The sequence below is a fragment of the Protopterus annectens genome, chromosome 10.part0 (assembly GCF_019279795.1).
Source record: "Protopterus annectens isolate FY-2018-M chromosome 10.part0, PAN1.0, whole genome shotgun sequence".
Taxonomy (NCBI): Eukaryota; Metazoa; Chordata; order Ceratodontiformes; family Protopteridae; genus Protopterus; species Protopterus annectens.
Genome location: NC_056744.1, coordinates 1,666,168,981 through 1,666,191,856, shown reverse-complemented (window position 1 = coordinate 1,666,191,856; position 22,876 = coordinate 1,666,168,981). Strand labels below are relative to the sequence as shown.

Genomic DNA, 22,876 nt, shown 5'->3' with positions numbered 1-22,876 from the left:
GGTCGCTGGATTGCTCGGGTGGTATCAGGTAAGTGAGTTGCTTCCTGACTGGAGGTTAGGTCGTTTTGCTGCTGGTGTTACAGGTCAGTCGTTTTGCTGCTGGTGTTGCAGGTCGGTCATTTTGCTGTGTGTGTGTGTGTGTGTGTGTGTGTGTGTGTGTGTGTGTGTGTGTGTGTGTGTGTGTGTGTGTGTGTAAACAGATGTATGCAAATACATTTATATTCCTTATGTGCATCTTAACTTAAGGTTGTAATCTTTTTTAATATTAAGGAGATGGAACTCAACTTACATGAGCATTATATGCATTCTGTATTACAGATTTTTGGATGGCACCCCATATAGAGCTAATTTTTGGAGCTTTTATTTTCCAAAGGCATAATACTGCATTCAGCCATCGCTAGTTCATTTTAACTGATCAAGTCACGCATGAGATGCTTACAGCAAAATTATGTTGTTTTGACATCATTGTTAGAGATATCTTTAGAGTTCACGATTCTCTGCTGTAAGAGTTATGATGTTTGCTTTCAGTACATAACAAAGTTGTGTTTATGATATTTGACCTCTGTTGATATCTGTAATGTCAATGATTCTGTGAAAGGAGGATACCATTTAAAGGGATATGCAGTTATTCTGTGTGTTAGATGGGAATGACTCGTATTCTTCATTGACAGTTTTGAAGGTATTATATAGTGCTTTTAGATTCTGAGCTGGATGCTTATTTGTCGGTGTATTAAAGCATGTTTTGCTTGTTTTCGATGATAAATGTTTAGTGGTTGTATTCATATTTATGATGTTTCAATGATTTTGTTATTTTGTATTTCATTTTTGTATGGTTGTTTTGCTCTTATAGACCCGGTTTATAAATATCTCTTATGAATACATACATACATGTAGACTGTACACACACACTCACACACATATGCAGTGTGTACTCTTTGTTGACCAGGTCAGTCACAGTAGGCCAATATTCCCATTCCCATGGAAAATCCAAGGTGGTAGTCATACTGAATAGGTAAGATTTGCCAGGGCCCAAGGAAACTTCCCCAACTCATTTTGATAACAACATGGGATATTGTACATCCATCAGAACTACAAGCAGCTCAGGTGGATGGGACTTTGTTTACTGTCAGTAATGGAAAATAAATCCAGTCATGTGGGGTGGAAATAGAACCCACAGCTTTCTCATCTTCCAGCATCCAAGGTGAGTGCTCCATAACTGTTCAGCTACTAACATTGTAAACTACACCAGAGACAGAAATATCTGTTGTGCAGTTTATTTGAAGTGTAGATCAGGATAAAGGTCCTCCTTAGAAAGAAAAATGAAAATAAGCGAACAAAAATAAACATACTTTCTGCATAAGATAAATTTAGAGTTTTATTTTAGACCTTGATTATGGCAGTTTGGTCACATCATTGACCCACCACTGTTATTTCACAGTAAGTCCATAAGTAACCTCCTGGTACTCCACAGGTAAATTCCAGGAAAGTTTTTGGTATTTTACAGGTAAATTCCAGGAATGTTTCTTGTATTCCACAAGTAAATGTGCAGGAAAGTTTCTGGTGTTCCATAAATACACAGCAAAGCTTCTGTTATTCTACAAGTAAATGTATAGGAAAAGTTCTTCTATTCATAGATTCATAGCTTGGGTACTAGGCTATCGGCCCTAGGCCTGTACAAGCCTAGCCATAACAATTCCCTGGCTATTTCTTCCCACACTATTTATTTACTTCCCTGGACCCCTGTCTAGCAGGGCGACTGACGTGATCCCTGGGGTGAATTTCCTTTCTCCCATCCAATCATCAAGGTTCCTTTTGAAGAGGGCCAAAGAGGTGCTCTGCTTGACATTTATGGGCAGTCTATACCAGAGTCTGGGGAGTCTCTGGGTAAGCAACCTATCCCTCCAGCATGTTTTGTTTATTTTGATGACAAGGTTTAGATCCCTGGAGTGTGTGGCTCTGAGGGATTGGGATTTCTTTAAGTGTAGCATGTCCAACAGCTCTGGGTTTGACATGGCCTTGTATGGTAAGCAGAGATCGCCTCTGAGTAGACGATATGCGACAGAGTATAGCTGGAGTTTTTTAAGGTGGTCAGCATAGGGCATCTGCTTTAGGCCTGTGATTCTTTTAGTGAGATATTTCTGCGGCCTTTCCAGTTGTTGCAGATGTCTTGAGAGGTACATACCAAATGGGGCATTGTATTCTATAATGGGTCTAATGAGGGATGAGTACAGTGGGACAATGACCTCCTTTTTACTGGATGAAAAGCCCTTAGTGATGAGGTGTGCCACATAGAAGGATTTCCTGACTGTTGTGGCAATGTGGTTATCGAAGGTGAGACCACTGTCCACCTGTGTCCCCAAGTCTCTTATCACACTTTCGGTGTTTAGTGTACTGCCACCTATGTGGTAATTCATGGGTACATGTTTTTTCCCAAAGGGGATAACTATAACTTTCTTGGTATTGAGCTTGAGCCCATGGCTCTGGCACCAAGCATCTGTTTCTGTAAGGCCCTTTTGTAGAGTATCAACATAATTTGGGGATTCAGTAATGGCTCCCAGTTTGCAGTCATCTGCGAACTTTGTTAGCCAGAGTCCCTTGGTGTTGGCCTGTACTTCAGAGAAGTAGATGCCAAACAAGAGAGGTCCCAGGACTGAACCATGAGGTACTCCACTTGTCACTTGTCTGGAGCTGGATTTGGAGTCAGCTACTTTTACAGTGTGGGTTCTGTCAGTAAGCCAGTTGGCAACCCATTGAGTGACGTAGGGATTAATGCCCAACGTAGTAAGTTTATCTATGATTCCAGAGTGGGGGATGGTGTCAAAGGCCTTGGCGAGGTCCAGATAGGCTGTGTGGACTGCCTTACCCTCATCCATGGCTCTGGAGACTGATTCGAAGAAGTCAGTCAGGAGACAAGATCGGCCCTTCACGAACCCAAACTGGGTGGGGTCCAGTGTTTTAAGGTTGCCAATGTATTTGCTTATAAGTTCCATGATAATATGTTCCATGGCCTTGCAGATCAGGCTCGTCAGACTGATGGGCGGTAGTTCCAGGGATCTAAGGTAGATCCCCCCTTGTGGAGTGGGATAACTGTAGCTGTGCGCCACTCAGAGGGTATGATTAAACATGACACTTAGGTGAGGTGCCAGTTCATTTTGTAGTTCATGTAGTACACAGCCCGGGATGTCATCTGGTCCCATGGATGCTGTATTCTTAGCTTTGGAGAGTACGTTTTTTACCTGTGTGGCCGTTATTACCAGAATTTGGCAATCTTCCGGTATTGAGATGGGCCATTTAGGGGGTGAGAGGGGGGTGAAGTTGGCACTGAATCGATCTGCCAGGATACTGGCAATATCCTTGGGATCAGTATATTTAATGCCATTCTGTTGTAGCTCAGAGCACATCTGAGCATTGCCATTTAGATACTTGACATTGTTATAGCATGCCTTGTGGTTGTCTTTGGAATCTTTGGCAATTTTATTTTCGTAACTAACTTTGGAGGATTTTATGAGGGAATTCAGCTTCTTACTGAGGCTGGTAAGGGAGTTTTTTGCATCCTGGGATTTTCCTCTTTTCTGCAACAGTTTCTTCCTTTTGTTGTAAAGTTTGTTTATGGCAGGGGACCACCAGATTAGCTTCCTTTTTTGGATGAGAGCATCTTGGTTCTAGTTGGGATGGCACGATTCATGCATGAGTGGATGTGCTCGTACAGTGCCTTAGTGTAAGACTCAGCAGTTGAACTTTCAGTTCCCGTCTGCATGGGTGTCGTGAAGTTTGCCACTTCTGACTTGAGTAGCATGAAGTTGGCTTTGGAGAAGTTTTTTATGGAGGTTTCCTTACTGGGGGGTGGGGGTGGGATGTGGATGTTAAGTGTGATTAGCTTATGGTCTGACCAGACCAACGAGGGGGTGACCATAGATGTGGAGCATTGATTTCCCATGTTGGTAATGACCAGGTCTAGGATATTGGAGCCCCTGGTGGGACTATGGGTTAGCTGATCCAAGGCATTGAAATTTATGAATTCCAAGAACCATTGGGCAAAGGTGTTGGTTCACGAGTAGTTTTCCCAGTTAATGGCAGGGTAGTTGAAATCACCCGGTATTAGGGTGTTTGGTTGTATATTCATATTTTACAGTATGTTTAGAAAGGTGTAGTGAAAATCTTGGGGCATGGTGCGGGATCTGTAGCAATCTACAATTTGGATTGCAGTCTTGCCTAGTGTTAGTTGCACCTGGAGAATTTCAGATGCATTGTGTTGGGCAACTAACCTGGTTGTGTGAATATCCTTGGTGAATATGGACACTCCTCCACCTTTAGTGTTTTGATCCTGGTTTGGTGGCTGAAAAGTGTGGTAAGAGTTGTAGCCTGGTATTGCAGGGGTGCTCTCTGGAGCTTTGAACCAGGTCTCAGTTACTGCACATATATCGATGTTCTCCATTTTTAGGAGTGCCTCGAGAGAGTGCATTTTGAGGTTTAGACTTCTAGCATTGAGTAGCATTACCTTCAGATTTTGCATGCTTGTACATGTTACGGTGGTAGTTTTGTCCTTTGAACTTTGTCTAAAAAAGGCACTATAGGGGTGGCAAGAGCCTTAGCCAGTAACCTGAATCCCAGGGACGACAGGTGCAGACCATCTCTGGCAAAGCACTGTGGTCTGTCGATCATGTCATCCCAGGCAGACAGATACTGGATCCCCTTTGAGTGACACCAGAAGCTTAGCCAATTGTTGAAGTCAATCATTTTGTCCTTATATTGTGGTATCATTCTGGGCGAAGGCAGGATGCTACTCAAGGCTAGGGTCATACCTGCCTGGGCCACATGATCCGAGAGCTCTTCCATGTCTATTCCACAAATAAGCTCACACCTTCTTCAGCAAGTGTTTCAAAATTAACCTCTGCTATCCTAATTAGTACAGCGATGGTATATATGCACCATCACTGAATGTATACATTATGTGGTGTATACGCACCACCATAAAACAGCATTTTTAACCTTTTTGACTAAATACTATCTCATAAAAAACCTTTCTCAGCATAGAATCCATGATTATATAGGGAATGAGACTGGGTGTGAAACCAGGATAACTTGTCTGCTGCCAGACCTTGATACATTGTTTCTGTTCAACTTTATGTTGACCTCCTGTTTGTACAACCACTGTAGGAGTGCATGGTCAGTTACCAGAGTGACACTGAATTCTAATAAGTAAGGCTGTAGGGACGTAAGTGTCAACTTAATACTGCGACGTTCCTACTGGGTTGCAGGTAGTGCATTAAGTGTTTCTCACCAACTTTTTTCAGAAGTAACACAGCATCTAACTCAATGTGAGATGCATCAGTGTATACAACAAAAATTTACTAAAGTGAGGGGCAGTCAGGACTGGTTCTGAACACAGCATAGTTTTTAAGTTGTGAAAAGCACCTTACACTGCTGGTACAACCTTTTTGTTAGCAGCATGCTAGTCTGAGATATTAGTTTCATTTTCATTTGTTACTGGGTATAGCTGGGGGTTTGATGGCTTCTGTTGTATCAATTGGAGGTCTAATTACCCCCCTCTCAATCCCATCGCCTAGGGTGAGGTCTTTATACATGTTAACATTACTTTTAGCAGCATTAACGTCAAGTCCTCCCTATTTTAAAGAGGCCAGCCCAGCTTGTACATTGACTGAATGTGATCCCAGTGTTCTGAGTAAATGACTGTGTCATTAATTTGCACAGATAGATATGTAGCATGAGGTTTCAGAACCTTACCGTGAGCTTTTGATGGATGATAAACACTCTGTCATTATGGTACGCAGATAAATATGTAGTATTGGGTTTCCGAGCCTTATCATGAGCCTTTGAAGGATGATAAATGGTCTGTGAAGTATAAACAGTAAGGCAGCCTAATGTAAAAGGCCTTTTGGGTGGAGAATGCCGTATTCTCTTTCTGGTGTCATGGGTAAGAGGAATCTGCCAGTACCCTTCTGTGTAGTCTGTGGTGGTTAAAAACCTTACTTTGCTTAGGCCCTGTATGTGTTGATCCAGTCTAGGCATTGGACAGTTGTCAATTTGGGATATGTAATTCAGAAGTCATTCAAAAATGTGGAATTCAAAAAGGCAAACTGTGATACAAAGAACAAAATGTAACAACAAAGCACACTGCACAATTCAGCTTCTAAGGCTTTAATATAATAATAGTATAGCACTTTCTTCCTCACACTAAATGGACTTCTTCAGAACTAAACTACATAATGCAATCACTGCATTTAAAACACCATGGGATCACATGATCCAAAGCAACCACTTCAAGACATTTAGACCTAACTAGTTGCAGTATAAAAATGTAACAATAAAATCCAAAATGTTTGTTTTTAAAAAAAGCTGCGTTACATGTAAATAACATCACAAGAATGCAAAAACATACATTTATAAAGCACAGATCTGCATAAAATCTATTGTTTAGCTACTCTAAGAGCAATGTTAAATGAATATACCCCAACTATATGGACAAAATAGATGTAAACCTTATTACTTTAATGACAAACTTCATGAAAACCCTAGCAAAGGGTTGTACATTGGAATATGGAAAAGTGAACGTGTCACACCTCCCCTTAGAGAAGAATGACTGGGTGTTTCAGAGTCGTGTTTATTACCAGAGAATTGTGCTGGGTTTTAAAATGTTACTTAACACATTTAGTGTTACGTCTCCAATTTGATAAGCACAGCAGTGTTTAATATTGTTTAATGGAATTGTTTCAAATTCAAACACAAGCAGTTAACACTCTGAGGATGCATATTTGAGAACTTATCTACAAGAAAGCAACTGATACTGTGTGAGTGTTTATCTAACTTTTTCTAACACTACAATATGTGACATTTTTTTAATTCGAAATAAACAAGGATTAGACTACTCTTTTTTAAAGAAAGAGGCTAACATCTTTCAAATTGACAGGACTGTTGGCTAAGCACATTAATGCTGTCCAAGGTGCATATTATAAGGAAATAATGGATCTTCTTGGAGTGGGGAACTTCCTGTATCTTCTGTGAGGAACCTGACAACATCCTTGTACAGTCTGTTATGTCCCCATAATCCTGTTAGTCATTATTGTTAATATTTGTAAGTTCACTACTGTGGCACAGTTCTTAACATATTGAAATTACCTGCAGGAAGATATGTGCCCAGCCAGCCCACATCCCAAAGCTCTGTAGACACAAACACAGACAGATTTCTCTTCATGTAAAGATGCATACCTGTATCCTTGATAAGAAGGCAGTCAGCCCTCTTCATCTTTTATTCTTTTTTACCAGTGAAGATGAAAGCTGTGTTCTGTGGATGGAGACCGTACGTCATAATTAGACATTATTTAAAGCATTCAAACTGTGGTACTCTGCCTTAGAAGCTGTGGATTCAGGCAGGTACAGGTCAGGATTAGGGCAGTCTCTGTTCCTGATTTATGCTGCTCCTTCCTCCCAGAATGCAACAGGACTATAACTACTAAAGGTGTGGAAGCTCAAACTATAAAAGTGATCTTACTCAAACATCTACAGTTATAGTGAATTGCTCACATTTCTGTAATATCTATATCATATGATATGGATCACTGCTGCGGTAAAATTCTTGACACATGGTAGACTGTCAAAGTTATATCTGGAAAGAGAGGAGAAAAAAGCAGTATTTCATCCTTTTGACTTTTAAGCAAGGCTGGGTGAACATACAGAGGATTTGTTATAAAGGTGTGGTTACATATAGCTACTTGACTGGGGGTGAACAGTACTGTAGTAGACAGTACATTAAACAAAGGGAGGTGATTGGGGAAACAACAGAGACCAAACTGTGAAACATGTATCTGAGAATACCTAAAACTATGAATGCCAGAAGTTGGAAGATGGTTATTTTAGAGGGAAGAGTAAACTGGGAAGAAAGGTGAGAAGGGGGCCATATGGCAGCTTTACAGAATTGTAAAGCAGCACTTAGGTTTGTGATTTAGGCTACCTGATAAAAAAGGAACAGTTGACTGAAAGAACACCCACCATCACAGTTCTCACATAAAAACTCAAACCACGCACCCAACTTTGCAGAGGCTCTCAATAGAAATCTACCCAAGCAACAGAGACCACCAAGGCAGAAACAACTCGACCACCACAACACAACAGCACAAACCACATGACACACAGCTCACCTACACAGTGTGCCCCTTAACCTAAGCCCCAAGGCAAAACAGCTTGCCCAATACAGTAGTCATAGGTGACTCGATAGTGAGGCACACTGATGTCCCACTCACTAGGTTGAATAAGGAGAAGGTAACAGTCAGCTGTCTATCAGGTGCCAGAGTCCGACACATAACACATGCACTCAGGTCACTCCACAACAAGTACAAGTATGACTCTGTTATTGTCCATGTGGGTGTGAATGAAGTTAGATGCACCTCCCTGGACTACATGAAAAGAGACATGGAGGAGCTGTTGGATTACATGGTCCAGGCAGGTATGTCCCTAGCCCTGAGTAGCATCCTGCCATTGCCCAGAATGATACTGCAGTACATGCAGAAAATGACTTCAACAATTGGCTAAGTTTCTGTTGTCATTCTAAGGGGATCCAGTATCTGTCTGCTTGGGATGACATGATTGACAGACCTCAAAGCTTTGCCAGAGATGGGCTGCATCTGTCAGCCCTGGGTTTCCGGATACTGGCTAAGGATGTTGCCACCCCTATGGTGCCTTTTTTAAGCAATTTTCCAAAGACCAAATTACACTACAACAGCTATAAATAAATGCAGTCTGAGGGTCATGCTGCTCAACACTAGAAGTCTAAATCTCAAGATGCACTTGCTCAAAGCACTCCTCAAAATGGAAACATTGACATTTGTGCTGTAATAGAGACCTGGTTTAAAGCAGCAGAAAGCACCGCTGCACTACCAGGCTACAACTCATTCCACACCTTTCAACCCCAGAACATGGACATAAGCTCCAAAGTTGGTGGTGTCTCCATAGTCATAAAGCATATGCACACTTCCAGACTAGTATCCCAGTATAACACATCTGAGATACTTCAGGTACAACTAACATTGGATAAGATGGCAATTCAGGTTATAGCCTGCTTATAGGTTCCCACCCATGTCCCAAGACTCTGTCTCGCTCTACATTCCTAAGCACCCTGGAAGCTATTGGGGTCCAACCCAACACTCTCATACTAGGTGACTTCAACTACCCCTCCATCAACTGGGAAAACTACTCATGCACCAATACACTGGCCCAACACTTCCTGGAATTCATCATTTTCAATGCCTTGGACCAGCTCATTCTTACCCCCACTAGAGGAAGCAGCATCCTTGACCTGGTTATTACAAACATGGGCAACCATTGCTCTAAACCAATAGTCAATTCCTCCCTGGTTAGATCCGACCACAAATTAATCACCGTAGAAGTCCATATCTCACCCACACCCCCTGCAAAGGTAACCACCATGAAAAACTTCTCCAAAGCCGACTTTGGGCTTCTAAAAACAGAGGTGGCTAACTTCACGGCACCAATGTCAATGGAAAATAGATGCCTGCTGAATCATACACCAATGCACTGTACGAACATGTACATAAATGCATGGAACTAGCCATACCCAACAGAACCAAGATGCTCTCTTCCAAAAAAGGAAGCCAATCTGGTGGGTCCCTGCCATTAATAAACTCTACAACAGAAGGAAGAAACTGTTGCAGAAAAAGGTAAAGTCCCAAGACTGGAAAAACTCCCTTATTAGCCTCAACAAAAAAATTGAGATCAAAACCTCTAAAGCCAGCTATGAAGGCAGAATTGTGGCAGACGATAAAAACAAACCACAAAGCCTTCTATAGTTATATCAAGAATCTCTATGGCAATACCCAGGTTTGCTCTGAGTTACTGCACAATGGTACCCCTATACTCAGCCAGCAGATATTGCCAGCATACTGACTGACAGATTCAGTGCCAACCTTACCCCTCTCTCACCCTTGAAGGACCAATCACAATACTGGAGGAATGCCAGGCACACACAGCATTACTGCAGCACAGGTTAAAGCTGCATTGTCCAAGGCCAGGAATACAGCTTACATGGGACCTGATAATATCCCTGGATGTGTTCAACATGAACTACAAAGTTAACAGACACCACATCTGTGTGCCATGTTCAGTCACAGCCTCAAATCAGACTTTGTCCCTATTGAATGGTGCAGTGCTACAGTCATCCCTCTCCATAAAGGGGGAGCAACTACAAACTCTGGGAATTATTGCCCCATTAGCCTGACGAGTCTGATATGTAAGGTTATGGAGCGCATCATCATGGACCTAATTAACAAGGATATTGGGAATCTCCAAACTCTAGATCCCATGCAATTTGGTTTTGTGAAAGGTAGATCTTGCCTGCGCAACCTGGTTGACTTCTTTGAGTCATTCACAAGAGGTGTGGATGAGGGCAAGGCAGTTCATACAGCCTACCTCGATCTGGCCAAGGCCTTTGATACCATTACTCACTCAGGAATTACTGATAAACTCACCAAACTAGGCATCAAACCCCATATCACCAGGTGGATTGTAAATTGGCTCACAGTTGGACCACACAGTGTGAAAGTAGCAGACCCCAAGTCAGTCTGCCAACCAGTCATGAATGGAGTCCCACAGGGATCAGTCCTGGGTCCTCTCCTGTTTGTCATCTACTTCTCATAAGTCCAGGCCAACACGGAGGGATTCTGGCTGACCATGTTCGCAGACAGCTGCAAGCTGGGAGCCACTATTAACTCCCCAAGTGATGTAAACATCCTACAGAAAGGCCTCGTTGAGACCAATGACTGGTGTCAAAACCATGGCCTTAAGCTTAATTCCAAAAAATGCATCATCCCCTTTGGGAATAACTCAGTTCCCACTAATGACCACATCAGTGGGAGCCCACCAAACACTGAAGGCATTATAAAAGATCTGGGGACACAGGTTGATAGCAACCTCTCCTTCAACCATCACATTTACACTGTGGTCAAAGTCCTTCTGTGTGGCGCATCTCATTACCAAGGGTTGTACATCCAGGAAGAAGGAGGTCATCATCTTTCTCTGCTCTTCCCTCATTAGGCCAATCATTGAATATAATGCTCCATTTGGCATGTAACTCACTAGACACATTCAACAGCTGGAAAGGCCACAAACGTACCTCACAAAGAGGATCCGAGGACTTAAACACATCCTACACAGACAGATTCAAAACTCCAGCTATTCTGTGTCTCATATCGTCTACTAAGAGGTGATCTCTGCTTTACTTACAAAGCCATGTCTGACCCAGCTCAGAAATCCCAATCCTTCTGCACCACACGCTCCAGAGACCTCAACCTCATTACCACAATCAACAGAACATGCTGGAGGGACAGGTTTATAACCCAGAAACTGTCCATGGTCTGGAATAGACTTCCCATACATGTCAAGCAGAGCACATCACTGGCTGTCTTCAAGAGAATTCTTGCTGTGTAAATGGGAAATAGAAACTTCACCCCGAGGATCACTGCAGTGGCTGTAGTTGATAGAGGCACTGGGAACTTACATCGGGTGGCACGATGCCAGGGCACTTCTATGGGCTAGGCTTGTAAAGACTCCAGGGCCATTAGCCTAGTACATACCTATGAACCTATGAAATAAACTAAACACCTACCAGCATTGCAAAATTCTGATAAAATGTGGAACTGAACTACCTAACCTTATTTTATTAGTGACGCTACTAACAGAATAAAATACTTACTAAATGAAAACAAATCTAAAAATGTTTAAATTGCTAAATTATACAAACGTCATTGTTATGAAATACATTGTATATTTCTTTTGCTCTTATAATAATATACTTTCAAAATAATCTGCTTTAGGTATGAAGAGTACAGAATGCAATGTGAATTGCAGACAACAGCCAACACTTGTGAGATCGCAGTTACATGACCCTAAAAGGAACCTCCAGCAGAGGTCTCAGCCTGAAAAGGACATTGACGAGGTTTATGTCACTCATGTACCATGGCTTCCATCAGAGCATCACTGCCACCAAACCCCTGAAAGTGACAATGGAACACCTGTGACACATCACCAGACAGAGCATCTACCACCACATTCTCAGACAGTGAAGGTGCATGATGAGCTTTCTCTTACTCCTACTCCAAGACTTCACTCGGGACATGGCTGCAGCAGGAGCTCTGAACGTGACACAACTAAGAGATTTCACACAAAAAAAGAAACGCACAAATGTGCTGAATGCAATAAGTCTTTCACATGTGCCAGTGGCCTAAAAAAGCATCAAGTCATTCACACAGGATTAAAACCACACAAGTGTGCTGAATGCAATAAGTCTTTCGCATATGCCAGTGACCTAAAAAGTCATCAAGTCATTCACACAGGATTAAAACCGCACAAGTGTGCTGAATGCAATAAATCTTTCCCATATGCCAGTGGCCTAAAAACTCATCAAATCATTCACACAGGATTTAAACCACACAAGTGTGCCGAATGCAATAAGTCTTTCCCATATCCCAGTGGCCTAAAAAGGCATCAAGTCATTCACACAGGACTGAAACCATATAAATGTACTGAATGCAGTAAGTGTTTCACAGATGTAGGAAATCTTCGAAAGCATTATGCCATTCACACAGGACTGAAACCATATAAATGTACTGAATGCACTAAGTGTTTCCCACAGCTAAGTGATCTTCAGGCCCATCATGCCATTCACACAGGCATTAAACCACATAAATGTACCGAATGTGGTAAGTCTTTTGCATGGGCCTGTAGCCTAAAAAGGCATAAAGTCATTCACACAGGACCGAAACCATATCAGTGTTCCGAATGCAGTACGTGTTTCAGTGAACTCAGCAATCTTCAACGGCATTATGCCATTCACACAGAATTCAAGCGATATGAATGTACCAAATTCGGTAAGTGTATCACACATCTAAATGCAGTAAGTGCTTCACACATCTTATCAATCTTCAACAGAATCATGACACTCAAACTATGTCCATGTTGGTTCACAAAGTCTATAGAAAAAGCAGCAAAAATTAATAAATGTAGGTTATATAATACAGAGAAATAGTTGTAAATGTCATTATTGGTTTCAGTATGTCTTCATCCTTAAAACATTTCTATTACAGTCTTGTTTTGGGCCAGCATCCAAAGAAATTTCCACACCTTGCTTTCACTTTCTTATCGTCTGCTTCTATTTTTTATTGCTTTTTTGTATCCTCTCATCTAACTTGTTCTGCACATCATCTGTTTAACTTTCTTAGAATTTTTTTTTAAACTTTCAATTTTCCCATTCCTCTTCATATACCATATTCCAGTTCTTTATTAATTTACTTAATGTAGTATCTTGTTTCCTGCTTCCCCTTTCAGTGTTTCATTTATCTCCATGTGTCCCCTACTTCCTTATTACTTGTGTACCTAAACTAGTGTTTGACCTTTAGCTTTCCCTTCTGTGGTATCACTGTATCTCTTTAACCCATCTTCATCCCCTTTCTCTAAGTACCCTCCCTGTTTATTAATTTTCTTGTGGTCCCAAATTGTTCTGAAGCAGTCTTCTAACATATACTTCTTTAATGGATCTGGTACCCAGTAAATCACAAGTAATGAAGGTAGAGGCCCAGGAACCACACAAACCAAAGTCCAAACCACAAATCCAATTTATTGACAGCAAAAACAGACCAAATGCAGTCGAGCACTTTTGTCTTTAGCAAAGATTTCTTCAGAACTGCTTGGCATGATTATCTCCAACCTTAAATAATCCTAATTCATCATGTGATCAACATGTGATCAAACATTCACATCACTCAACATTAGTTTAGTACACATTAGTTATAAAACGTCAACAAAAATTGTTGTGAATGTCAGTTAAAATTGCATAAAAAATGAGCAATGAACATAAGTGAAACAAATCTGAGGGTAATGCTACTCAATGCTAGAAGTCTAAACCTCAAAATGCATTCACTCAAGGCACTCCTTAAAATGGAGAACATCGACATCTGTGCAGTGACAGAGACCTGGTTCAAGGCTCCAGAGAGCACCACTGCATTACCAGGTTGTAATTCATACCACACCTTTCGGCCACCTAACCTGTAGGCATGTCCATATTCATTAAGGATATCAATGCCTCCAGGCTAGTTTTTCAGCATAATCCATCCGAGATTATCCAAGTGCAATTAACTCTGGGCAAGACTCCAATCCAAATTGTAGCTTGCTACAGATCCCTCACCATGCCCCAGGATTCCCACTCCTCATTTCTTGATGCACTGGAAAATATAAGGGTACAACTCAACACCCTAATAATGGGTGATTTCAACTACCCCACCATTAACTGGGAAAACTACTTGTGTACCAACTCTTTTGCTTAATGTTTTCTGGAATTCATAAATTCCAATGCCTTGGATCAACTTATCCACACCCCCACAAGGGGCAGCAATATCCCAGTCCTGGTTATTACCAACATGGGCGACCAGTGTTCCACACCAGAGGTCAATTCCTCGTTGGTCAGATCCAACCACAAGCTAATCACCCTAGACATCCACATCACGCCCCACCCCCCATTAGGGAAATCACTGTAAAAAATTTCTTCAAAGCCAACTTCACGCTTCTTAAGACAGAAGTGGCAAACTTCACGACACCCATGTAGATGGACAATAGAGGTACGACTGGTAAATCCTACACAAATACACTTTATAAGCACTTACACAAGTGCATGGATTCAATAATGGCTCTCAGTTTGCCATCATCTGCGAACTTTGTTAGCCAGAGTCCCTTAGTGTTGGCCTGCACTTCAGAGAAGTAGATGCCAAACAACAGTAGTCCCAGGACTGAGCCCTGAGGTACTCCACTTGTCACTTTGTCTGGAGCTGTATTTGGAGTCAGCTACTTTTACAATGTGGGTTCTGTCAGTAAGCCAGTTGGCTACCCATCGAGTGTCTTAGGGATTAATGCCCAGCTTAGTAAATTTATCTGTGATTCCAGAGTGGGGGGTGGTGTCAAAGGCACCATATATACTGCTTTTCACATTCATATAATACCAAATTAGCGTACATATTCATTGCGGGGGTACCCATAGCTACCCCATCTAATTGTAAATAGGGTTCATTATCAAAAATGAAAACATTTTTTGTTAGTACAAGTTCTAACAAAGTAGAGATGTTCTCAGTTTCTCTGGCATGTAGTTTTATTTCTGTACTTAGGAAGTCATATATCGCCTCTATCCCATAGTGGTTGGGTATTACTGTGAAAAGGGATGTAATGTCCAAAGTGACAAATAGAAAACCTTTTTCCTGTTGTTCAAAGTGCCACTTATGTAACGTACATAAAAAATCATTTGTATCCTTTAAAATACTAGAACAAAGGTAAACCACAGCGTTAGCAGGAACCAATCACCAAATGAAAAAATCCAAAGGTATATGATGTAAAAACTCCAGCTTTACTCCAAGATAGACAGGAAAACAGACAGGATGAGGGCTTTCGCTATGTAGCTTCTTCAGATCCAACACATACTCAATAAAAGTCTCTGTAATATATACTTCTCTGAGTGCACTAATTAAGTACTTAAGCAATCTATTAATTATAGCTTTTAAAGAGAGATTGCATAAAATCATCAAATATATATATATACTAATTCAAGCACTTGTGAACACATAAAAACATTGCTTAAAGCATGCTTAATAAAATGTGCTAAATAAAAATACACAGTATGAACATATAAAAACACATATTATTTAATATTTCTCCTTTGTCTCAATTTTGGTTTAATTGAAGCTCTTTCATTCAGCCCATGGTCTTTATCAGCTTTCAACAGAATAATCCATTCTGTTTCTTTTGCTTCAGTATAGGTTTTTATATCACCTCCCCTTGGATTAGGGACTATTACTTCCAATACTTTGAATAAAAATGTGTGCTCAGAATCATAAAGTGCTTAGCCAGTGCATTATGTAAAGTGCCCTTTTTCATATGATACACATGCTCCCTCATTCGATCTCTCAGTGGGCGATTGGTTTTGCCTACGTAGAATGAGGAACATGATTGACAAATAGCTAAATATACGACATGTGATGTCATACAGTCAGCTTGGGCATATATATTAAATGTTGTTTGCAAATCAGGATGAAAGAAATGCATTGTACTGTCAATAAGTGAACAAAAATTACAGTTGCCACATGGCTTAGTGTAACCTTCATGTTTATCTTTACAGCTAGACGTAGGATAGCAAAGCCTTCTTTTTAAATTATTCTTATTTCTATATAGAAATTTGGGTTCATCCCCAACAATCTGCTTGAGATCATTATCTACATGTAGAATGTCCCAGTATTTACCAATCACTTCCCTAAGCTCTGAATAATCAGAAGAATAATATGTAGAGAATTTAACATGTTCTTTATACTTCATACTTCTATCAAAATTATCATTAAAATTTCTAGGCCCAAAATAAGGTTCTGCCTTTGAGGAACGTAATTGGTATACATCATTTAGTTCTAGATTAATTTCAGTAGTATTATATCCTCTGTCAGTTAATCTACCTTTAAGGCCCATTAATTCACTTTCAAAGCCTTCATCTAACGGGTTCAGCCTAGAGGCTCTAATAGCTTGGCCTCTCATAATATTTTTAAAAACATAATGCGGATGCATACTAGATCTATAAAGAAGGGTATTTGTATAGCATGACTTCCGATGTACTCCAGTATTAATGAGATTGTTATCTAGCCTCTCAATGTATAAATCTAAAAATTCAGTTTTATACAATGAATAGTGCATAGTAAATTCAAGATATGATGTAAGGTCATTCATAATAGTATACATAGATTGAAGTTCATCCAAAGAGCCTTTCCATAGTAAAAACAAATCGTCGACAAAACGTCGATAGAATATCACATGTTGTTTAAACATATCATTACAGAATAGGACATGTTCTTCCCAATATGCAAGAAACATGTTTGCGTAGCTATTGGCACAAGGTGTGCCCATAGCTACGCCCTCTCTTTGCTTATAGATGTTGTTCATAAACATAAAGAAGTTAATCTCCAGTACTAGCTCTAAAAAATGCACAATCAAGTCAATGGATACAACAGAATAGTCACTGTGTTGCTTCAAATATTCTGTAATATAACTTAATCCCAGTTCATTTGGGAATTACAGTAAAAAGAGATTTTACATCAAAAGTGACGAAAATGTACTCCATTGTAATTGTAATGTCCTTTATACAATCATAAAAATTAATTAAAAATTGTTTAGAGTCTCTCAATACCATCATATTAGTATTAAATACAGACCTGAGATGTTTTTCAACATAAACAGAAAGATGTTCTGTTACCCAATTCCGACCTGAGACTATGGGTCTCATAGGAGGGTTGAGTGGGTCTTTATGTATTTTGGGTTGTCCATATATGACTGGTACGACTGGAGATGAAATAATAAGATAACCAAATAGGTCTTTATTTATTAAATTACTCTTAAAGATGTCATTAATTGTCTCATGCACATATTTAATAGTGTGTTGTACATTCTGCATAGAAGCGGATATGTAAAAATCATCATTTAACATATTTTCCATTTTCTCTATGTAATCAGACATGTTCATAACAACAATTTAACCCCCTTTATCCATGAGGTCTTACTATAATATCAGGGTTATTCTGTAGTTTCCTGAGACTTAATCTTTCTTTAAATGTTAAATTGTCTCTTTTTCTAGCTGTTTTTTTACTACTGTGATAAATGTGTAACTCTTCTTCAGTAAGTTTCATATAGGCCTCCACTAAAGGATGATTTGATGGTATAAATTCACTTAAATTCTTGAATTTTTGCATTTCTTTATTATTTAAGTTACTATTACAGTCTTTATATATTAATTTAAGCATAATATTTCTACAGAATAATTTAAGATCTAAAATAGTGTCAACTAATTGACTTTGACATCTAGGAATGAAGTTCAGTCCTTTACTAAGTAATGTCATGTCATCATGTGTCAGTATAATATTAGACAAATTGTGGATTAGCGTTTGTTTGTCCACATCTTTTTGAGTGTCTTCTGAGGTACATATTCCTCTGATAACTTCCTCTTCTGTCTCCCCCTGCTCATGGAACGTGATCTGTATGGGCCCTTCTCTGTTCTCACTGGCAGGGAAAAAGACAACTGGAGTGGTTCATCAGGGACTAGCCCTTTAGAATTTATAGTTGTTTTAGGTCTAACTACGACATCACTATTATGCTTAGATTGAACTGATTTATTCTTAACAATCTGCACATCTGGGTATAGGTTAGTATCCACAGTTTCACCAGAATGTACAAGATGTATAACATCAACTGAATCTTTACTATGGTCAGTATTAGCAGCATTCACAACATTCTTAGATATATTGCTATGTATCAAATTATTATCAGTATGAATTACATTAGAATCAATACTAGCTGTGTCTAAATCATGCTCACAAATTTCATCAGCTCTATTAATATTAACCACACAATTTTTACTTGCAGTGTTAGTAAGCAAGTTAACTCTATTTTGTAAGTTCTTATGAGCAGGTGCATCCTGTTTTTGAGCATTTAAATGCAAGGGATTATTATTATGTTCCATTAATGCAGACCCTTGGTTGTACCTAGGCCACATAAAGACATGGCCTTTTTTGAAATCATTAATGTCCCTGGTGGTCTTGTGGCGTTTCTGCTGCAAGAGTTTCCTTTCAAAGGCTAAGACACTGTCCAGTAAATTTTCAAATAATGGCTGCACAATTTCAGCAGGAAAGTCTGTGAACAGCAGTCGCTGTTTGGTATTAATGTCTTCTGTTAGTTTTGCCTCTATTGGGCGAAAAAAGTCTATCAGAAGGTTTAAATACTTGCGACTTACCTCTATGTTAAGTCGCTGCCATTCTGCTAAAAGATCCGGATATTCCCTTCCTTGGCTAGGCATCGTGAAAACGCGTAAGCCTCTAGGAATTATATTACGATCTAAGCAGAACTGAAAGTGCATTCTTTGTGTTTGTAAGCGCTTTAATTTCATAAAGCTTCTTTCAATCTCTTCCATGAGAGTATGCAGTTTATCAGAGTCAACGGAGGCATGTATGGCGTCATCATTAGCAGCCTCACTATCGAAAAACCAGGAAGTGTTAGTGTTATCTTTCAAATATAGCTGAAATCTTGCTTCTAAGGCTTCGTTTTTTCAGTATTCACCTCTTTGATCATCAATTCCACGGTGTTCACCTCTTGGAACATATTCTAGCTCTATATCAGCCATATGTGTAAAAAGAATAAACAAATGTCCTGCTCCTGCACACAGAAGTAAATAAAATAGAAATAATCAGAATACAATGTCCACAACTGTGGCAACTGTAATTTTTGTTCACTTATTGACAGTACAATGCATTTCTTTCATCCTGATTTGCAAACAACATTTAATATATATGCCCAAGCTGACTGTATGACATCACATGTCGTATATTTAGCTATTTGTCAATCATGTTCCTCATTCTACGTAGGCAAAACCAATCACCTACTGAGAGATCGAATGAGGGAGCATGTGTATCATATGAAAAAGGGCACTCTACATAATGCACTGGCTAAGCACTTTATAACTCATGATTCTGAGCACACATTTTTATTCAAAGTATTGGAAGTAATAGTCCCTAATCCAAGGGGAGGTGATATAAAAACCTATACTGAAGCAAAAGAAACAGAATGGATTATTCTGTTGAAAGCTGATAAAGACCATGGGCTGAATGAAAGAGCTTCAATTAAACCAAAATTGAGACAAAGGAGAAATATTAAATAGTATGTGTTTTTATATGTTCATACTGTGTATTTTTATTTAGCACATTTTATTAAGCATGCTTTAAGCAATGTTTTTATGTGTTCACAAGTGCTTGAATTAGTATATATATATATATATATATATATATTTGATGATTTTATGCAATCTCTCTTTAAAAGCTATAATTAATAGATTGCTTAAGTACTTAATTAGTGCACTCAGAGAAGTATATATTACAGAGACTTTTATTGAGTATGTGTTGGATCTGAAGAAGCTACATAGCGAAAGCGCTCATCCTGTCTGTTTTCCTGTCTATCTTGGATTAAAGCTGGAGTTTTTACATCATATACCTTTGGATTTTTTCATTTGGTGATTGGTTCCTGCTAACGCTGTGGTTTACCTTTGTTCAAGATTATTTTCAGCATCTTTCTGAACCTACGCGCTAACCTGCCACAGTTGTGGACATTGTATTCTGATTATTTCTTTAAAATACTAGGACATCTATGTAAATAAGCACTCAAGTGCCTTTGTAGACACTTAGAGATGGGCTCTGTCATCCATCCATCCCCTGAGACTATAGGTCTCAGGGGGGATTCTCCACAGGTTTACGTATCTATGGGATCCCATAAATTTGAGGAATTCTTGGCCAAGAAACCGTAAAGTAATTGAATTGTTCTGTTGTTATATCATTTGATAGCTGGAAGGTCATTTATGTGGGAAAAACTTCTAGGAAACTTAGAGAGCTGATAGTGGAACAGAAGTCAGATATTAGATAAAATAATACTACAAATGTAAACATATAATGGAAAATGATCAAAGACACTATTTTACATTGAGAGTAATAGATACTGTGACTATGGGAAAGAGAGGTGGGGATATGAATAATATTTTAGAAATAAAAGAATACGAATGGATGATAAGGTTACAGGCTGATTTTAAACAAGGTTTAAATAGTGCAGTCAGTTTAAAACCTATATTGTTGTGGTCTAATATTTTAATATTGTTATCTAGGTTCTTGAAAGGTGTTTTATTGTATTATTATTTTTATTTAATTTTGTGACTGTTTTGAACTTATATTCTACATGTGGGGGAAGGGGTTTAGATGTTTGTGATAGTCTGGCTGACATCATGTGGTTTTAAGATGCTCCTATTTAAATTGTACGGCTTGTCTATTAGTTTATAGCACTGAGGAAGGGTGTTCAACCTGAAAGCTTTGTAGCAATAAATTTGGATTCTTTTTGATGTGGTTTTGCTGTTTGTCGATACTTAGGTGCAGTGCCAGTTCGTTCTGTAGTTCGTGTAGAACGCAGCCTGGGATGTTGTCAGGTCCCATGCATGCTGTGTTCTTGGCTTTGCAGAGAGTGTTTTTTTACCTGTGCAGTCATGATTACAGGAACTTTGCATTATTCCAGTATAGAGATGGGCCCTTTAGGGGGTGAGAGGGGGGTAAAGTGAGCACTGAACCTATCCACCAGGATGTTGGCAATATCAGTTGGTTCTGTATATTTAGTGCCATTATGCTGTAGCTCAGAGCAGATCTGAGTGTTGCCATTGAGATTCTTGACATAGCTATAGAATGCTTTGTGGTTGTCTTTAGAATCAGTGGTGATTTTGTTTTCGTAACTAGCTTTGGAGGATTTTATGAGGGATCTCAGCTTCTTACTGAGGTTGACCAGAGAGTTCCTCCAATCATGGGAATTTACTCTTTTTGCAAAGGTTTCTTTCTTCTGTTGTAGAGTTTGTTTATGGCAGGGGACCACTGGATTGGCTTCCTTTTTTTGGAGGATAGCATCTTGGTTCTGTTAGAGATAGGATGATTTGGAGATCAGGGACTTTATCAGGTTGATGAGGGGTTTTATGGCAAAGGATAATTGTTTAAAGTAGAGGAGTTGAGGAAGTTCAAACCAGTTTAGTTGTTTAAGAACAGTACAGTGGTGAGATCTGTGTGTGGCATCATTAGCAAATTTGGCAGTTTTATTGTAGCAGGTTTCCATCTTGTTTAGGTCAGTTTTACATAGGTTGGCCAGAAGTGGGGAGGCATGTAGAAGAGCTAACAGTAGGTTTGTACAGGTGGTGGTAACTTTTGTGGCTCTAGTTAAAAATTGTTTGTCTGTAAAGAAGGCCTAGTTTCTTATGACCTTTATTAATGGTTTGAGCAATATGAATGTTGAATTTTAAATTTTTGTCAATTTCAACACCAAGCAGCTTAGTGTAAGTTATTGGGATGATGATGGTTTTGTTTTTGGATTCTGTAGTAAAAGTTGGTAAGGATGGGGGAGATGTAGAGGGATGGAAGACCAGTAGATTTGTTTTGTTGAGGTTTAGGATGAGTTGGGAATTGGTGAACCATGTTTCTGCAGATAGGAATGATTCCTGGGTAACAAAATTGAGTTGTTGTAGTGTGGGACTAGAGCATACTAATGTAGAGTCATCTGCGTATTGAATAAGAGATGCATAAGGAGTGGAAGTTTAAAGATGGTTAGTGAACATAGAGAAGAGTAGAGTTCCAGGGATGGAGCCTTGTGGGACCTCTAAGTTCACTGCATTAGTAAAGGCCATTAGAGCGGTTTACTGAATTTCCTGTTTGCACTTATTTTTAAAATAGTTTTTTTCTTAAAACTTGCATTTTATCTGTCTCTGGCCTAGCACTCAAGTGTGGGGTCATTTACTGCACTGTTATAACTTGTTGATACTTGTGAACCTCTGCTATCTTTAAAAAAAAAACAAAAAATCTTACTTTTTTCCCACTTTTCTGAGATTTAAAAAAGTTCAGTTACAGGCTTGCTGTTCTGAACTGTTTGTAAGTTTCTTGGAGGCCATTTTTTGCTTGGGCTAAAGGGAAGTCTCTCTGTTCATCAGTGGCAGTGATAAACATTGAGCAGCCTGCCTGCCCCTGTGGGAGTGGTTACTGCCTTGAAACTGTAGTTTTATTGGCCATTTTGGGTCAATTCCAAACTCCTTGAGCTTCCTCTCTTAAAACCTTATTGCCTCATGGTTTTGGTGTCTTTTCAGACTTGTTGGCTGTTGGTGAAGCACCCACCAAGAGGAGAAAACGCTGAGAGAAGAAAGGAGCCACTTTTGAGATTTTAAGTATTTTCTTCAGATTATTTTGCTAAGTTTTTCTGCATAGCCGCCTACTTTGAGCAT

At 39.5% G+C, this 22,876-nt stretch overlaps 1 protein-coding gene across 1 annotated transcript in view; it reads left to right on the top strand.

The window, feature by feature from the left end:
- The window catches only part of LOC122814404 (zinc finger protein 773-like), a 65,102-nt gene extending 47,405 nt beyond the window's left edge, over window positions 1-17,697 (top strand). The window contains exons 3-4 of the mRNA XM_044086987.1: window positions 11,844-12,896; window positions 17,678-17,697. Of these exons, the coding sequence (XP_043942922.1) occupies window positions 11,844-12,896; window positions 17,678-17,697 (1,073 nt within the window). The remainder of the gene's footprint in view (window positions 1-11,843; window positions 12,897-17,677) is intronic.
- The last annotated feature ends 5,179 nt before the right edge of the window (window positions 17,698-22,876 follow it).